This window comes from Tiliqua scincoides, chromosome 10 (genome assembly GCF_035046505.1).
Source record: "Tiliqua scincoides isolate rTilSci1 chromosome 10, rTilSci1.hap2, whole genome shotgun sequence".
NCBI lineage: Eukaryota > Metazoa > Chordata > Lepidosauria > Squamata > Scincidae > Tiliqua > Tiliqua scincoides.
Window position 1 is genome coordinate 6,340,075 of NC_089830.1, and position 18,598 is coordinate 6,358,672.

Consider the following 18,598-nt stretch of genomic DNA (forward strand, 5'->3'; position numbering starts at 1 on the left):
GCAAAAACTGGCCCCAGAAAGTGAGAGAACAAAGGCCAGAAATGATCCTGTCAAATTTTATGCCCAAACTTCTCCAGGATTCCTTAGTGGGGGACTCACATCCCCTGATGACCCTACTTATTCCCCTCTCCCAAATTCCCACAGCACACCAATGTGCCAAGGCACAGTAGTTGAAAATGACTGATCTATTCCACGATGCAGTGGGAAGAGGATTCTACCACTTCTAGACAGTGGATGCACCAACATGTTTAACTCCCAACCTACACATGTTGCACAGATGGTTTCCTATTCCTCTTGGTGATCTCCTTAAAAATATATGATGATTCAACCAATCCATCTTCACCTCCCCAAATTAAACTTCTCGCTACAACAAGAAGTTTTTTATAAGGCACCAGAAGGTTCTGCTTTCTATCTGAGCAGTCATTAAGTGTCATGGTCTTGATGTGGGCCATAAGTGGAAGAGCTCCCCTTGAAATATTCAGTTAGTCTTCCTTCCTTTTTATCACTATGCTTATCATGCTTCTTAAACAGATGACAATATTGTGACGAGGATGCCATCCAATGAGATAAGCAGAGCTCTTGTGTCACCAAGGGGCACTTAAGAGTTTCTGAAACTACTGAAAGATGCTTATCCAACAGCAACTGGCTGCTGGAACCATTTCTCCAATAAGCATTGATGGTGACAGCACCTAGTTACAAACCATCCTTCTTATTCTGGTGAGGCTGAGAAGGAACTGCTTGATTGGAATGTAGCAAGGAAAGGCTTTGCAGCTAGCTGAAAGCAAACTGTGGGCACTTGATGCTAGATTTGAAACTAGCATCGTGACCTGGAAGGAAGCACAACATTTTAACCTCCTCAGCACAAACAGAGACTGGCAGCATGACACAGGATCATGTACTTCTCCTCTCTCTTAACACACTCATTTTTCCCTCTCTTCCCTTGACAGAGCTTGCCATCAGATGCCTTAAATTTGCACTAATGTTCACAATAACCATTGTTAACTATAGCTGAGGGTCTGCACACTTGAGTATTCTTGGTTCTTGCTCTCTCAGTTAGGAGGAGATAACAGACCTTTCCATTCTTGGGTGTATAAATGATGACGATTTTATTTATTTTATAGTATTTCATGCAGCTGTTTCATAAGTCTTGTAAAAGCTTTTTTTTTTTTTTAAGTTCAGCAGACACTACCACCATATGCTTTGCAAATCAGCTTAACATGTATTTTAATTTTTAAACTCTGGTTTAAAACTAACCATGGCTACTGTCAATAGCAGTGCGAGAAGGAAAACTTTAACTGCAGAGGGAAATGAGAGAGAATTTTTGCACAAGAAGATAGAGAGCCTGCAAGCCCAGGCGTAATCATGCTTGAGAGAGTGCAGCAGCAGCCCCAGCAAGGAACTGGCTGCACTGAAAGAGCCATCAGCAGTCTTTGGGATGGAGGCCGCACAAACCAGGACACAATTTCAGGGGTGGGGGGGAGGAAGGGGTCTGCATTCTCCTGGACAAGCTGAGCTGGAGCGAAAGTGAACCCATCTCTCCTTTTCTTCCCAGACAACCTGGAGAGCAAAAGAAGAAGGGGGTATCTCTTCCTCTGCAGGACTGAGCAGTGTTGCTCTGCACATTTGGGTATGCACAGGTTACACATCTTCAAATCAGCTCACTGTGTGACTTGAGCACCAAGACTCAGCACAAGCGGTTCTGCCTCTGCAGTGGGGTAGGAAAGCTGCTCCAGGATGCGCAAGGAGAGTTAGGGCGCAATCCTACCCCCTTATGTCAGTACTTTCCAGCACTGGCATAGCGGTGCCAATGGGACATGTGCTGCATCCTGCAGTTGGGTGTCACTCACAGAGGCCTCCCCGAAGTAAGGGAATGTTTGGGGAATGACATAAGCTGCATTGCAGTGCTGGAAAGCACTGACATAAGGGGTTAGGATTGTGCCCTTAATGTGTCCTGTTCCACTTCTCCTGCTCCACCTCATGCTATCTCCCGCCTCAGAGAAAAAAAACAAAAGCCAAGTGGGAACAATGTCCCACTTAACTGAGCAGCAAGACCTTTTCTTGTGTGTAGGATCTTTTCTTGCTGCTGCTATTAGGCTCTGCAGAGCAAAGTTTCCCAGCCTCAAAAGAGAGAAGCGCCAGATTTTGTACTGACTTCCCCCCTCCCTGGATGATTAAGGGGAGAACCTCCAAAGAACCAAGTGGCTTCAAAAGGTTGTGCTCACACAAAAACTTGTAGAGGACAGACTTTGTGGAGAAGAAGAGTATGCTCATTGGCATTTTTAGCCCCAGTGATGAGAAACACAGGCTGCAATCCTAACCAACTTTCCAGCACCAAGGTAAGGGCAAGAGATAAGGGAACAAACATTGCCTTACCTTGAGGAGGCCTCCATGACTTCCCCCAATTGCAGGATGCAGCACATGCCCCACTGGCACAGCTATGCCAGTGCTGGAAAGTTGGTTAGGATTGTGCCCACAGTCTCCTTGGACTTTGTAGTGACAGAAATGAGGCCTTAGGTCTGGGTACGCGTAAAAATGGAAGAAATTGCCTGTGGCAAGAGTATTAGCTGAGGGAGAAAGCAGCATTTTAACTGCAGAGCACTGCCAGGTGAGACTTGGGAAACATCAGAACTACGTTTTATTATGTCATTATTATGTCAGAATACAGACATGTGGACTGCCAGCCAGACTACAAGCCCTTCTCCTTAACTCCGACTGCGTAGGAGCAGGTTGCACTTGCTCAGTGCAAAAGGAGTAGCACTCTTCATGTGCTCGGACGCCTTTTTAGTACATTCCCACTGGAATGAAAGACAAACTACTGGGGACAGTGGCGTCACTAGGGGTGTGCGGGCTGCACCGGGTGACACGCAAGGGGGGTGACACACACTGGGAGGGTGATGCGCTAAAATCGCAGTGGTTAGGAATAACACCATCATGTTATATGCCAGCATAATGCAAAAACGGGAGTGAAATATCTCCTTTCTATCAAAAGTTATTGGCAAAAAACCGGAAAACAAAAAATGCATGGAGCCCAATGGAAAGTGAAAACAAGCCATATCGTGTGCTTACTCAAGAGTAGGCTAACGTGCCTTAGTCCATCTGAAAGGGCAGGCTGAGAGGAATTCGACAACATGAGAATGGTCCTGATCCAATGAATGTAGCCCCAAAAAAACATCCGAGAAGGAGGTCCCTCCCTTCAAGTTGGCGAATGTATTGAGCCCTATGGAAAGCGAAACTAAGCCACATGGTCGCATTTACTCGCAAGTAAGCAAACATTGCATTTACTTGCAAGTAAGCAAACATGCCTTGGCTCCTGGGCAGTTCAGGCAAAGGGAAATGTGAGGCCACCAGAATGGTCCTGATTTGATGCAAATGGAGCTCAACAAATGCTCCAGAAGGCAGCCCCCACCCTTAAAAAGAATGAAACAGAGGCTTGACAGGGTAAGGTGAATCTTTTTGTTTTAGGGTGCAATCCTATCCACACTTTCCTGGGAGTAAGCCCCACTGACTATAATGGGACTTACTTCTGAGTCCCATCATCCATCACTCATCACTTACTTCTGAGGCATAGGATTGGTCTCTCAGACTTGTAAAGCCAGGTGGGTCCTGATAGTGATATGCTTGAAATATAAGAACTTAAAATCTTACTGATTCTTTTTTTTGGGGGGGGGGGTGTTATTGCAGGCAGGCTACAGAGAAAATTCAATTGGTGGAACAGGGCTGGCTTTCCCTTATTTATTTCTCATACTCTACTTTAATTTATTTATAATTATTTTAATTTGCTTTATGATGGGTCCTGGACAGATTGTCATTCTAAAAAGTGGGTCCCAGTGCTAAAAGTTCTGCTCCAATAAGGTGTTAGTAAGTTGACACCCTGGGGGGAGGTGACATCACTATTGACCAAAATCAGTTTGCAAAATCATGTTATATATCAACACATAATTTCATGCAGAATGCGATGAAACAAACTGTGTTGAAATATCTTTATTCTATCAGAAGGTACAGCCAAAAAAACCAGTGGGGGTGGGGCAATGGTAGATCACCACACCCACCACATGGGGCATTGCTCCACCCACCGCATGGGGGTAACGCACTGGCCTCCCGCACCGGGTGACACAAACCCTAGTGATGCCACTGACTGGGGATGGTTGGGACGCAGTGGTTCCCAAACTTTTTCGGGCTAACGCCCCCTTGAGGCCCAGGAAAAATTCCTAGCGCCCCCCCACCTCTTTGCTTAATAGTCTACTGCAAATTCAAAACAAGTAATACAACACTATAAAAAAAAGCGTATGTATTTGACAAATAAATCTAGTAAACAGTATTTAAAGTTAAATATATAACATTTAACATTTTTAATAAATAACTTTTTAAAAAGCTAAATTTGCATCTCTTCTGCAACTACGTTGTCTTCACAAGTTTAATGGGATGGATGTATTTGGTGTAGGGATATCATATCAACATCTGGCTGGAAGGAACTAAGGAAAAGTCTTAGATCCCCACGTTCAATAATGTTCAGTCTGTTTCTTTGCTTGGAAAGTAGGTAGGCGACTGCACTGAAGCCTCGCTCCACTAAATATGATGTAGGGAAAGCAATGAAGTACATCTTAACTTTGTTCCACAGTGCAGGGTATCGGTCAAAAAATTTTTTTTGTAACCAAAAGTCTTGATATGACTGTTTGAACTTTGGCCTGAGCTCAATGTCATTTTGGAGTGAAATAAGTTCTTCCTCTACCATTCCTGTTTCATCATTGCCGATATCTAGGAATGGATTTATCACCCAGTCTGGTATCTGAAGCAAAAAAAGATCCTGAAATCTATGAGACATGTCTCTGTGCAACTCATCCAGGTGTGCACAATACACTTGTAGGTTATCGTCTGGTATGCTCTTCTCCTTCTCCAATTCAGAGAGGCTCGGAAACTGAAAGAGCTCACTATGGGCTATGTTACGTCTGAACAACTGTAACTTCGAGCGAAACGTGGAGAGAACAGATTTGACTTTGATAGGGCTAATCTCATTTCCTTGCAGTTGCAGATTAACTTCGTTAAACTTTGTGAATACATCAGACAAGTAGGCAGTATCATGCTTGATGTTTCTTAGTTCATCAGAGAGAACAGGATTGGAGTCTTGGAAGAATTCAACAACTGTTCCAAAAACTGAATAGAAACGTCTCAGGCAGTTTCCCTTTGACAGCCATCTAACTTCTGTGTGTAACAACAAATGTTCAAAATCTTCATCGTTCTCAATGCAGAGCTGTCGAAACAATCGAGAATTGAGAGCATGTGCCTTAATTTTATTTATCACTTTGATAATAGTGTTTAATGATTCGTGAAGTCGACTGTTTAGGTTTTTTGCGACCAAACGTTGCCTGTGAATTACACAGTGGACCGTAAACACACCAGGTACAGCTTTTTTCAAGAAACTGATGAAGCCACGGTAACAACCTGTCATCGCAGGTGCCCCATCTGTTGCACAAGCAAGAATGTTGGTAAGCGGGATATCTTTCTCCTTGAAAAAAGTCTCAACAACACGAAATACTGACTCCCCTTTTGTATCTGTTTCTAGTTGTCTTGCAAATAACAGCTCTTGAACCAAACTTTCATCTTTGACAAAACGAACATAAGCAAGAAGCAAAGATTGATTGCCTGGAAGAATGGACTCATCTTATTGTAAACCAAATTCTATTGTTCTAAGCATGTTGCACAATGTGTCTTCAATATTTTCAGCCATTTCATCCACTCTTCTTTGAACAGAGTTATCACTGAGAGGAATAGCTTTAATAATTTGTTCGGGTAACTTGTGTAGAACTGTGCGCAGAACCTCACTGACTGCTGGCAGAATAAGCTGTTCCCCAATTGTATGAGGCTTACCAGATCTAGCAATTAGCAATGAGATGTTGTATGATGCACGCAAACCATCACTGGATTGCTGTGAAGTGCTAGCAAACATATTTACAATATTTTTCCTTTTCTGTAATTGTTCCCGAAGTGACTGAAAATATGCTAAGTTTTCGTCTGCTTTATCAGAGTGCATTTTCTTCAAATGTTGTAGGAGCCTGGAAGGTTTCATGGCTTCATTTGAAAAAACTCCCTCACACAGTAGGCACATTGGTTGCTGCTCGTTATTTGGTGCTGGTACAAATCCATATTTCAGATATTCCACACTGTATTGCCTACACTTCTTTTTTGTTTGCTGTGTTGGAGCCATATTTTATTCTGGAACAAGAATATGCAATTCTTTGCAAAGCACACACTCACTATTTGCAGCAAACTTTGCAACCAACCTTCTCTGCAGAGTCTGCAAAAGTCTCCAGCAGGCCAAGTCAAGAAACACCTGTGCAAATCACACACCACTACTTGCAGCAAACTTTGCAACCAACCTTTTTGCATCCAGCATCAACCATCTTGTATACGTATAAATTTATAAATAAATATGTATAAATATATTGCATATATTTTTTATCTTGGGGCGGGGGAGTGCATGCATGATGGGATTTTCTTTGGGGCAGTGCAGGCAGGTCCAGAGGGGTTGGGGGGGCAAGACTAGTTAGGCTGCAATCCAAGCCACTTCATTTCAGGGGGCGTACTTCTTAGTAGACACAACTGGGATGGGGCTCAGACTGGGAGATAGAGGCTGCAGGTGCAGGGGGGGTTGGGAGGGGGAGATTGCTGGACTGGGGACGAGCCCAACTGAGTAATGGACCTTACTTATGAGTAGACACAAGTAGGATGAGTCATGTTTTTAACGTAATGTATTGAGGCTGCAATCCTTAAGACACTTTCTTGGGAGTAAGTCCCATTGAATATAATGGAACTTACTTCTGAGTAGACAGCCTCAGGATTGCACACTTATACTTCCTTCTCCTCTTTTACCTGTATATCAATGGAGAAGGCTGCTGCTGAGCTGTGTTGGTCCCAGGCAGGCAGGCAGGCAGGCAGCACAACGCCGCTGCAGAAGCTGTAGTGGCGATGGCAGGCACACAGCACAGGCAAGCAGCTGTGGCCACACAGGCAGCAGGCAGGCACCACGACCAGCGTTGAGGCTGTGGCCACACAAGCAGGGAGGTAGGCGGCAAAGCGGCGCAGGGGAAGAGCACTCACGAGGCTGTTGCCTCAGAAGTCTGGAGCGCTCTGAGCGGTGAGGGGGGGAGGAGCCTCCTTCTCCCGCTCATTGACTCCAGGCAGAGAAAAACAAATCAGAGACGCGCAAGGACAAAGCGCGCCAAATTCAAACGCTGGCCGCCTGGAACCCCTTTTTTTTTGGTGGCGGCCAGCGTTTTTCACCTGGCCTGACCTGTCACTGCCCCCCTATCGCCCACTTTGTCCCCATCACCCCCTTAATGCCCATTTTACTTTCAACGCCCCCTTGGATCTTTCCAACGCCCCCTGGGGGGCGCTAGCGCCCACTTTGAAAATCACTGGTTGGGAGTATGCTCTGGAGACTATGTGGTGCATGCACGTGTCTGTTGGCTTGGATTAGGAGCAGTGGTGAAAGTTGTTTGTGGGCAGACTGAAGAATGCAAATGTGTGTATAGATCAATGCTTCAATAGGAAGCCAAGTAGAGATTTGCAGACTTTTGAGGGCAACTACTAGAAAGAGCTGGACCAGGAAAGTACCAGGATGCAAAAAGCTGAAGGAGACGATTTGGAGCAGGGAAGAGACAGGATTTTGCTCTCAAGGCATGCATTTCTCCAAGCTCAGTTGCATCCCAGGAGAGCAACACTGCAGCAGGAAGCCAGGGCATCATTCCAGGAAGCAGCCTGACAGAGCAGTGACATTTCTGCAATGCAACCATCCTGGGTTACAGAAATAGTACATTGTGTAAAGGGACTCGGGTGAGGCTTCTCATATGACAGCACTCTGAGTTTCCCTCCAGCGCCTGCCCCGTTGCACCAGGGAGTCTGTCTGAATCACAGGTCAGCCAGTCTGTCTGCCGGCATCAAAAGTGAATTTGCAAACTGTTACTTTTTCAACCATAATAATAAGCTTCAGCCTAGTGAGGTTCACAGTCAAGCTTACCAGTCTCAATTATAGACGTCAGTAAATCTTTTCCTGCACAAGCACCGGCTGATGCCAGGTGGCTGTTCAGAGCTCAGTTAACAGAACAGGTTGCTGCACAGACAGACAGACCTCAGTAGCAAGCCCCAGGAAGAGTGGGAGGGGGACAACTCACAGCAGTGACTCAGGCAGCACAGCAGGCCTGGCTAAGCAGAAGAGTCACACTGCTGCTGATCTGTGCAAACTAACAAGAGTGCCTTCCTACTTTGGAGGCTGGAGGCTCTCTTTTGGAGTGCTCCTCCAGTAGCAATTTCAGGGTCCAAAGGTTCTCCCCATTGCCACGCAGGACTCTGGTCTTGTCTCAAAATCTGGGGAAGAAAAACTCAAAGGACTAGGTAGCCTGGGGCACCTCATCCATTGACCTTGATGCCGGGACACTCAAACTAAATTTAGTCAAGGGTCAGGACAAGGCTGGTGCCAGCATCATACTCCCTCCTGCTAACCCTTTCAGCAAGGAAGTGCATTTTCAGAGTGTTCATAAAGCAAGCGCTGTATAGTATAGTGGAGAGGCATCAACCCAAGCATTCAGCTGTTCACCATGCAACACATGGTGGGCTTGCTGAAAGGGCTGCAGAATGAAGCCTGGAGCAAGCAGAAAAATAAGCAAGCCAGCATATGTCACTTGCATGCGAGTAAGGGAACCATGTATGTCTTCTCTGAAGCACCTTCCACCTCCGAAGAGGCAAGCCAGCTTGACTTGAACAGTCGATGGTCTCTTCAGGATTAAGAGAAAATCTCCAAAGAAACTTCTGGCTAAATAAACTGGCACATAAATGGCCTAGGACAGTAGAATGACCCCTCCAAAACAAGTGAACATCTTTTTAAGGCTCAAGGCAAGTTCCACAGGAAACAAGACCTGCTGAAGCACAAGGCAATCTTCAACATACCACATCAAACCTGCTTCAGGAGGCATCCCAGAGGTGAGACACAGAAACACACAGACTTAAAAAAAAAACTCAAGAGTTTGACTGATTTAGCACTTAAAGGACAAGAGCCAAAAGATGCATTTGTTTATGCTTGTGGGCACACATACAGAAAATGACCCAAAACATTAAATATGCTAAGGAAAAATATGTGAAGAAGCAGCAGCAGAAAGAACAGAACACTTCTGCTTTCACTGGTGCACCCACAGCTCCAAATCCTGGAATCAAGCTTGGGTTACGCAAAACCCTTCAAAACCTTCCAATCACAAATGAAAGAACCCCAGTTTGAACAGCCAATGTCTCCATCCCAGTCAGCCTGAAAAAGGTCAGGCTCTTTTTGAGAGCACATACCCAGATGTTCTAACTCTAGAGCAGTGGTTCTCAAACGTTTAGTACCAAGAGCCTCTTTTTAGGATGAGAAACTGTCAGAACCCACTGGAAGTGATGTCATGACAGGGTGCGATATCATCAAGCAGGAAACTAATCCTACCCACTCTTAGACAGGAGTAAGTCCCATTTACTATCATTGATAAAAGCATATACATATGTATATATATGTATATATATACATATATATATATATATATATATAGCCTGTTAAAAAGTACAGATGTGTTACATTTCCCCAAATGCAGTCACATGCCATGGTAGCATCAAGACTAATATACTAAAAATAAAATATTGAAATGAATGGAGACCCACCTGAAATTGGCTCATGACCCACCTAGTGGGTCTCGACCCACAGTTTGAGAAACACTGCTATAGAGGACTAGACTAGAGGACTCTTGAGACCGAAAAGTCCCTGCTCATGTGCCACAAAAGCGTCAAGCAACACAGAGACTTGAAAGTTCACTCAGGGCAAAAACCTCCAGAAAAGAGGTGAAAATATTTTGACAAGGAGAACACATACAAGACAGGAAAAAATAAAGCAGCAAGGTGCGGGGGATTCTGTCCCCACCAAGAACATTAAAAAAAATATCTACCACAGAAGTTTGGAAGCTGGACAAAATGTCAGCGAGCAGATGGTTTGTGCCTTATGAGTGTCATCACAAATCCAGAACCTGGCAACATTAACTATGGTTTCTAGAAGGCAGCATCTTTGGCCTCCCCAGCTCAAGCGGAAAAAATTATATGCAATTTCAGCTGAAACCCCCAGGCAACAGTGGGTTTGCTTATTCATCAATAGATAGGACTGTACTCGGACATTAGCTACATCTGTATCCATTTCAGCTCCATTACAATATACAGCTTCCCATTTATTGATACAATGTTATCCCAGTCACATGATTGATTTCCCTCTCCTCAGCCAAGGGAGCCACATCTATCAACTTATTTGTTACACGGGCAGTTATTTTATGTCTGCTGATGTATATTTGATTCAGGGAATGCGGGAGACACATAGGTCAACACGTTCACCTATGCTGGCCTTTGCTCTCTGGTCAGACCAGGATCATGACTAGTAGGAGGCCTGCTGGCTAGAAGCCATTAATCCTCAGACTAGGAAGGCCACATTTCTGATTTTTCCACTAGAAGACCATGTAATAGGCCCCCCCCAACTGACCCTGGAACTCAATACTGCAGATTTGGATGGAGCTTGCATACTGCTTAAAACAAGGGGTGTCAAGCATAAGGCCCATGGACCAGATGCTGCCCGCAGAAGCTTGGGCTCTCCACCATTCAGTCGTTGGGCTCTCCACCATCAGATGCTCTCCACTGCAGAGCTGTCACTGCTGAAAGGGCAGCCCATGTGATAATTGGGCTCTCCCGTATCTTGGAACTATGATAAAGATTTCTGTATTTTCTCTTCTGTCATTTGCAGCTCACGAGCTCCTAAGTGAGAAGGTAATTTCTGGTCATTACCTGCTTAATGACATAACTTCCAGACCTCTGCAGGCATCATGAATGCTATTCAACCTGCTGTACAAAACATTAAACCCCTGGCTTAAATGCTAACTTCATTTTCATGCCTCCAAAACAGAGATGACGCAACTTTTGGCACAGCCAAGGTTTAGCAAGAGCCAATCTCATCCCTTGTACCTCATCCCAATAAGAAAGGTTCACTGAGGGCATCCCATTCTTCTGGAGATCACATGCATCAGTTCCAGAGAGGCCGCTCTGCACCTTTGTAATAATTCTTTGGTCCAAATAGTTGCCCCATAATGGTTTTATTTATTAATGACTTCATGCATTGTTTTGACATAGAGAATTGTACATTTTTAGTGTGAATTTGTAAGCTGTCTTGGGCATTTGGGTCAGCATGAGAAAGGAAGAATACAATTTTTAAAAAAATGAATGAGTTCGGACTGATACAAAAAATGACAGTTCCTGGCTTAGCTCCCCCCCCCCCAACTCCCAGCAACACCTAGCAGAACATCACTGAGCTCTGTATTGCACAATGATGTCATGACACACCCCACTACTCAGGTTCAGGAATGGTGGCAGCTCCCATTTCCATTTGCTGATTTAAGGGTTAACGTATTTATGAAAGATATCTGGAGCAAAAGGCACACATGTATTCATGCAAGTCAGGTTTCCAGGAGATAAGAAGTGGGTGGCTTTTGTACACTGCAGACTGAAAGAAAAAGGTGTGTCTGGTTCTCTCTTGCTTCCCCCCTTTGCTGGCTTGGAATTTGTAAGCTTGGTTTCTGCTGGAACAAATAGTTGAAACAAATCTGTTGAAACAAATAGTATTCAAACAAATGGATGAACTATAGGTTTGGGTTCACCTTATTAACGCCAGTGTTTCAAACTCATTTCATGCAGAGGGCTGAAGTAAGCATTCATGATGCTTGATGAGGGTCAGAACATGGAAGGGACATCATTAAGCAGATGATAGCCAAAATAAGCACTTTGTTCTGACATAGAAACCCATGAGCTGCCCATGAGAAGCCCATGACAATAGAGAAAATGTGCAAATCTTGTTTATCTTACAGTACAGGTTGAGCCTCATTATTTGGGTGGGTTCCATTCCAAGCACTCATGTGGATGGCAAAAACATATAGCAAATCAATTTTAGAAAAACAAAGTTTCTTTGCTCCACTGATTTAAAAAAGCCTTGATGACCTTTGTGATGTAAGAGTCATTAAGAAGACAATCCATCAATCAGTCCCCCTCCAAGTGCTTCACTCAGTAGCTCCCTTCACCAGTGCAAAGTAATCACCTTTCTTTCATGTGCTTAGAGGGAAGGGAGGGGTCCTCTGGAGAGAGAAGGATTGATGGATTGTCAGCTAGCTGCCCCCCCTCTCTCATTAAGGAGGCTATTGTTAAAGGACTGTTCAGTTTTTTAAACTGATTTTAAAGGGGTGCATTTTCCCCTTCTCCAGGGATCAGCACATTCCTTCTCATTTGCAGGGGCCATACTTGTTGAGTCAAATCCATGTATAAAAAATCTGTGTATAAATAGACTGGACCTGTATTTTCAAGATATGAAATAGGCCAAATATTACACTGGGATAATCAAATTATAATTGGGGCTGGATAAATTGCTGCCAGGGGCCGCATTTGGCCCACAGGCCTTATGTTTGACACCCCCGTCTTAACCAATTGTGGGCTGTCTAACATGGGTGGCTGCTTTCATTTTTTTTAAAAATGAAAATGTAGGAGAAAGGCTTCTTCCCCTTAAAAAAAACTGCTGAATTTGCACAGACTTCTCAGTAGCAAAAAGCAGATTAAGTGTAAGGGGAGAGAGTGAATCAGAACCCTAAGGCAGTGAGGCTCAGAAGAGTACTGGTTTGTATATGTTTGGGATTGTATATGTTTGGGATTTGTATATGTTTGGGATTGCATGCCACTCTCTACAGTCCCCATGCCCACTTTCAGGGCAGTGAAGGGCATGGATATAAATACAGTCCCCAATAAAACTCCAATTTACATTGTTTTCTTTGCTTGTTGCAAAAATTCCCCCTTTCACTAGAAGTCCAAGTTTTCCATTTGCCAGCTCCAACTTAGGGCCGAATCCTATCCAATTTTCCAGTGCAGCTTTGTTGGGAGGGCATGCGCTGCATCCTTTTGTGAGGAGACAGTCACAGAGGCTTCCTCAAGGTATGGGAACATTTGTTCCCTTATGTTGGAGCTGCATTGCAGCTGCACCAGTGCTGGAAAGTCAGATAGGATTGGGCCCTTAGAAGAGGACTCCTAAGCTGGCTGTGAAATGCAAACACAAGAACAACCCCAGGATAAGCACAACAGGAGGGGCACAACCAGATCATAGTGAAGGGCAGGCAGGCCAAGACAGGAGGAGGTAACACTTCCCCCTGTTATTTCCAAGTCAATTGAGCAATTACCTGCCTCAGGACTGCAATTAGATGCACGAACCTTGTCAATTAGACAGCCAGACCCCTCCAACACATAGGTGGAGACACAACAAGAGAGTTCAAGCCCCACCATTGCCCTCTCCCCACATCATTCAGACTGAAGATGCCTCAGATCAGAAACCCACATTTATTTGGGAGACACTCCATTCTAGACCTAAACCAATAATCAGAACCAAGAGCTACAAGCCACAAACCCCCACCCCTGTCTGACGCAACACTGAGTTGTCTGAAGACCAGGCAGAGATGTTTGGTGGGACCAGCATCTGCAGACCTGCCCAACCCTTCACTGATTAAGCGGTAAAGCCCACTCCTGTTCCACCGCACCCTTTTCGTTTCTTCACATTCCCTTTTGACCAGAAGGCATGTGAGGTGGTGCACAACACAACCAGACTCAGCAGCACCAGACAAATTATTTTATTTCATGAGAAACAAGCCAAGCCTCAAGCCCTACACTTTAACTGTCTGGATTGCACCTCACCCCCCACCCCAGACAGGGGCTCACTGCCCTTCCTGCTTCAGGGAACAGAGAAGCTGGAAGGTACAGAGACTATTCCTGGGAGATGGTAGTGGTGATTATCTCGTAATCTGCCACCTCTCATGCCCTTTACAAATCATCAAGGACACCCTTAGACTGAAATCCTGTTGCATGCAGCCTCCTCTGATCTTATACTTACCAAATGAGACAGAAATCTCTTAAGAGGTTAAGCACTAAGTTGTACATGGGAGGGGATACAAAGTATTTCAGATTCCTGGCTATTGCAGAGATTTATGGAAACTGCTGCTTTAAAACTACTTGGTATACATCACAATATAGGAGTGCCTCTGGAAACTCCCCATTTTACAAAGCACCTCTCCCCTTCATTTTTTGTACTTTGCTTCCTAGCTGGTGTTTTGCTCCCATCTTTCCCTTGAGATGCTTGCTATGAGTCTCTTCATAAAGGAAATACATATTTGATATATATTTTAAGAGAGAGAAAGATGCATCTTTTTTGGGGAGCAAGTTGAGTTTAATTTAGTGCCCAATCCTATCGATCATTCCAGGGCTGATGCAGCTATGCCAGTGCAGTGGTAGGGGCAGTCACAGAGGTGTTCTGCAAGGTAAGGGAATGTTTGTTCCCTTATCTTGGGGCTGCATTGTGAACACAAATGTATTGTTAATTTGAATTTTGGGGTATATCTTAAGCACTTGTTTGGGGGGTGGAGGGCAGCTCTCGTTCCTTGACTTTGCAAAGAAGTCAAATGTGCAGGAAGGTTTTAAAAGAAGGTATAGCATCTGAACGCAGATGGGGATTTCTGCTCCAGGTCATAACACTTGTGCTGATGCATGTTCAAGGCTGTTTCTAGAAGGATGGGATGACTCTGGGCCCCCCCCTCCCATTATGGCCATATAAACATATTCTTTTCTTGGTAAAACTTGATGGGTTCCAATAGTTCGTTGTTTTAAAAAGTGGGTCCTGATGTTAAAACGTTTAGAGACCCCTGCCTCAGGCAGTTCTGTCTCCAGCACAGAGAAGCAGCCAGGGCCTAAGCAGAGCCTTTTTCTTGCCTTTAGGACTTTCAGCAAAATTCAGCTGCATCCCTCCATTCCCAGTACTGCAATGGGATTCTCCTCTTTGCAGAAGTCAACCACCAGGGAACTGAGGGTCTGGTCCAGAGCAAATCAATTAGCCAACTCCAGCCCTCAAACTGTCTTCTCCAGCACAGACATCTTCACACAGTACATGCTTTCCCTGAAAGCAAGACCTTTGACCCATAAAGCATTTGATACTGGACTGGACCGGACCAGACCGGACCAAGAACATCACCCCCCCCCCATTATAGTTGGATCACTGTCGCAGGGCAAAAGCACCCTGATGTTGCCTCTGCAGAAAATACTCTCTGCAGAAAATACTCTCTAGCACCAGATTGCAATTTCTCTGGCATCCACAGAAACTGACCACTCAGCTGTGAATGAGGGTCAGGTGGGGCCTGCCAAGGTGGGAAAGAGATTCCCCCAGGCCCTTCATCCCTGGCTTTTGAATCTTATCTTTCCTTGCCAGTGCTATTTCACCAGCTGCTCCACATTCAGCAACCAAAACTTCTGCCAGGAAGACACTAAGGGGTGCCAGTCTCTGTGCCAGTTTTCACACACAGCCTGGGAATGTGGTGATGCGTGGGTCTTGAAACACAAGGCAAAGATGCAATTTGAATGAGCTGCTGCGGATGTATAATACCTAGGGCACAATCTCTGAGAACATCCCCCACAGCATGGCTGAACTGGTGTTACAAAAGAGACTAGTAGACAATTCACCCCTACCGGGAGGCTTGTGCAGGAGACTCTCCCAAGAAACTGGAGGGCCCCCCCCCCCATCTAGTTGCTTTGAGGTTGCATCTTCTGGCTCAGAGGAAGGGAACAAGTGCAACATGGAAGGAGGCGCTGCAGGCTATAGAAGTCCCACTGCCCCATAGCACTTCCTGAAAGAGTTCTGAGGCAGGCACAGGACAGTCTGTGGCTGCCAGCACCAGTCTGGCTTTTGGCACTCACACCCAGCACCTCAAATCATAGGAACATAAGAAGAGCCCCACTGGATCAGGCCAAAGGCCCATCTAGTCCAGCTTCCTGGATCTCACAGTGGCCCACCAGACGCCACAGACCACAAGAGACCTGCAACCTGGTACCCTCCCTTGCACCTGGCATTCTGAAGCAGCCTACTTTTGAAATCAGGAGGTGGCACATACCCAGACTAGATCAGGGAACCTGAATGGGTGAGAAGTCAGGCAATGGCATAGCTAGAGAGGTGATATGCACTAAGTGCTGCAGGGAGCCTCAGAGCAACGTATAAGGGGTCCCTCCCCTTCAGAGCCAATTCAGGTGGGTGGGAGCCAAACAGAGGGCTCTGAAGTGGTGGGGGAGGGGCCTCCTTGCACAACTTAGTGCTTTGCACCCCCTCTCTGCCACTGAAGCCAGGGGGCAAGACCTGCCCCCCACACACACCCAGAGGAGCTTCTATGCAGATTTTGCATGACCATAATCCATGGGACAGACACCCCTTACACCAGCACCCCCAGTTAACCCATTTCTGCCCAGCCCATAGGTGTACACATTTTTAACTCTGTTGTGTATATGGGGGAGAGGTGAAGCCTCCCTCCTTCCAAAGGGCAGAGCTCAGGGCTTGGTGGCCAAGAGAGTCCTGCACAGTGCTCAGGCCCCCTGGGAAAAGCTCCAGGTGATGCAGCTGCTTCCCGCCTTTTTGAGGCTAGCTGGGCCTGGGCTGCCTGCTGGAGGTGACCTTTGATGCCCAGCTTGCCAAGGGGGGAGGCCAGGCCAGGGGGCCATCTTCATTGACTTACTTCCAAGTAAATAGGTATAGGCTTGGGCTAAGGCTAGCCACACTTTCCTGGGAGTAAGCCCCACTGACTCTAATGGGACTTGCTTCTGAGTAGACATGCCCAGGCTGGGGCTCTGAGGCTGCAATCCTAGCCACACTTTCCTGGGAGTAAGCCCCGCTGACTCGAATGGGACTTGTTTCTGAGTAGACATGCCCAGGCTGGGGCTCTGAGGCTGCAATCCTAGCCACACTTTCCTGGGAGTAAGCCCCACTGACTCTAATGGGACTTGCTTCTGAGTAGACATGCCCAGGCTGGGGCTCTGAGGCTGCAATCCTAGCCACACTTTCCTGGGAGTAAGCCCCGCTGACTCGAATGGGACTTGCCTCCGAGTAGACAGGCACAGGCGTGGGCTGCTGCGCGACGGGGCAGCAGCCTCTCCCCCTGCGCGGAGCCGCCTCGCTCGCCCCCGGCTCTGCCCGCCACCTACCCAGCTTCATGAGACAGGCCAGCAGGATCCAGAGGGAGATCTCGAAGGGCTCGCGGACGTGCGTGTAGTCGATGCCCAGCACCGGGAAGGCCTTGCGGGGCTTGGCGGGCCCGTGGGACACGTTGGGCGCGGGCTGCGGGCCGGGCAGCTCCGGGGGCGCGGGCGGCGAGCGGGTGATGCCGTGGCTGGGGGCGGCGGCGCCCTCCACCGCCGGCGGGTAGGGCTGGGCGGGCGGCGTGACCAGCTGCGAGCCGCGGCTGGGGGGCACTGCCAGCTGCAGCCCCAGCGCCAGCAGCAGCACGGCCGCCGCGGACAGCGCCGGCCAGGAGCCCGACGGGGCGCCCATCCTTCCCGAGGCTGGCAGCGCGCAGCGCCCGTGCCCAGGCGAAGGCTTCCTGGGAGGGGGGCCAGCCTTGATCCGGCGGCGCAGGAGGAGGAAGCGGCGCTGGTTCCGGCTCCTCGTGTGTTGCTGCTCCTGCTCCGCCCCGGCAGCGGCAGCAGCCCCTCCTCCGGTGCGCCCCGGTGCCTTTCAGCGGAGGAGCAGCGCAGAGCCAAGGAGGCGGAACGGCCCTTGCCTCCTCCTCCTCTGGCTGGGGGATGCTCACTGCACAAGCCGAGGAGTGTCTACTCAGGAGTAAACCCCACTGTGTTCAATGGGGCTTACTCCCAGGAAAGAGTGGAGAGGATCGCGCCCTCAGGCTGCAATTCTATGCGCACTTACCTGGGAGTAAGCCCCATTGATTATATTGGGACTTACTTCTTGAGTAGACAGGCACGCATAAGGACTGGGCTTTTTCAGCCAGGTACGGCACTCCCGGTCCTACTTAGAGCCCAAGCCTAGGCATGTCTACTCAGAAGTAAGACCCCTTGTGGTCAATGGCGCTTACTCCCAGGAAAGTGTAGCTAGGATTGCGGCCTCCAAGCCCAATCCTATGCATGTCTACACAGACGTAAGACCCATTGTAATCAATGGAGCTTGCTCTCAGGAAAGTGTGGATGGGATTGCAACCTAAGAGCCCCAGTCTAGGCATGTCTACTCAGAAGTAAATCCCATTATAGTCAATGGGGCTTACTTCCAGGAAAGCCTCAGAGCCCAATGCTATATAAGTTTACTCAGAAGTAAGTCCCATTATGGTCAATGAAGCTTGTGCAGGAGGACCAACAACACTATAGCACCGATTTCCACAGTCTCTCCCCCCCCCCCAACTCTTGGGGACCTGCACAGAGTGCCTTACGATCCCACTGCATTTGAGGGGCTACTGGATTCCCATTTGCAGCCAAGGAGACTAAGGGCCCAATCCGGATGGCACTGATGCCAGCCACACCAATGGGGAGTGCACTGCATCCAGTAGTAGGGGGGCAGTCACTGTCAAGATAAGGAAACCTTCTCAAGATAAGGGAATGTTTGTTCCCTTACCTCTAGGCTGTGTTCAGTGCTGGAAACTTGGGTAGGATTGGGCCCTAACTTCAAAGTCAGGAGGGTTAGGATTGCACAGGAATGCAGGAATCAGTG

General features: G+C 47.2%; 1 protein-coding gene across 2 annotated transcripts in view; it reads right to left on the minus strand.

Moving 5' to 3' along the window:
* The window catches only part of SLC9A1 (solute carrier family 9 member A1), a 70,099-nt gene extending 52,573 nt beyond the window's left edge, over positions 1-17,526 (minus strand). For both annotated transcript variants that reach the window (XM_066638460.1, XM_066638462.1), the window contains exon 1: positions 17,086-17,526. In XM_066638460.1, coding sequence (XP_066494557.1) covers positions 17,086-17,431 — 346 coding nt within the window. In that variant the 5' untranslated portion in view covers positions 17,432-17,526. The remainder of the gene's footprint in view (positions 1-17,085) is intronic.
* Between the last annotated feature and the right edge of the window lie 1,072 nt (positions 17,527-18,598).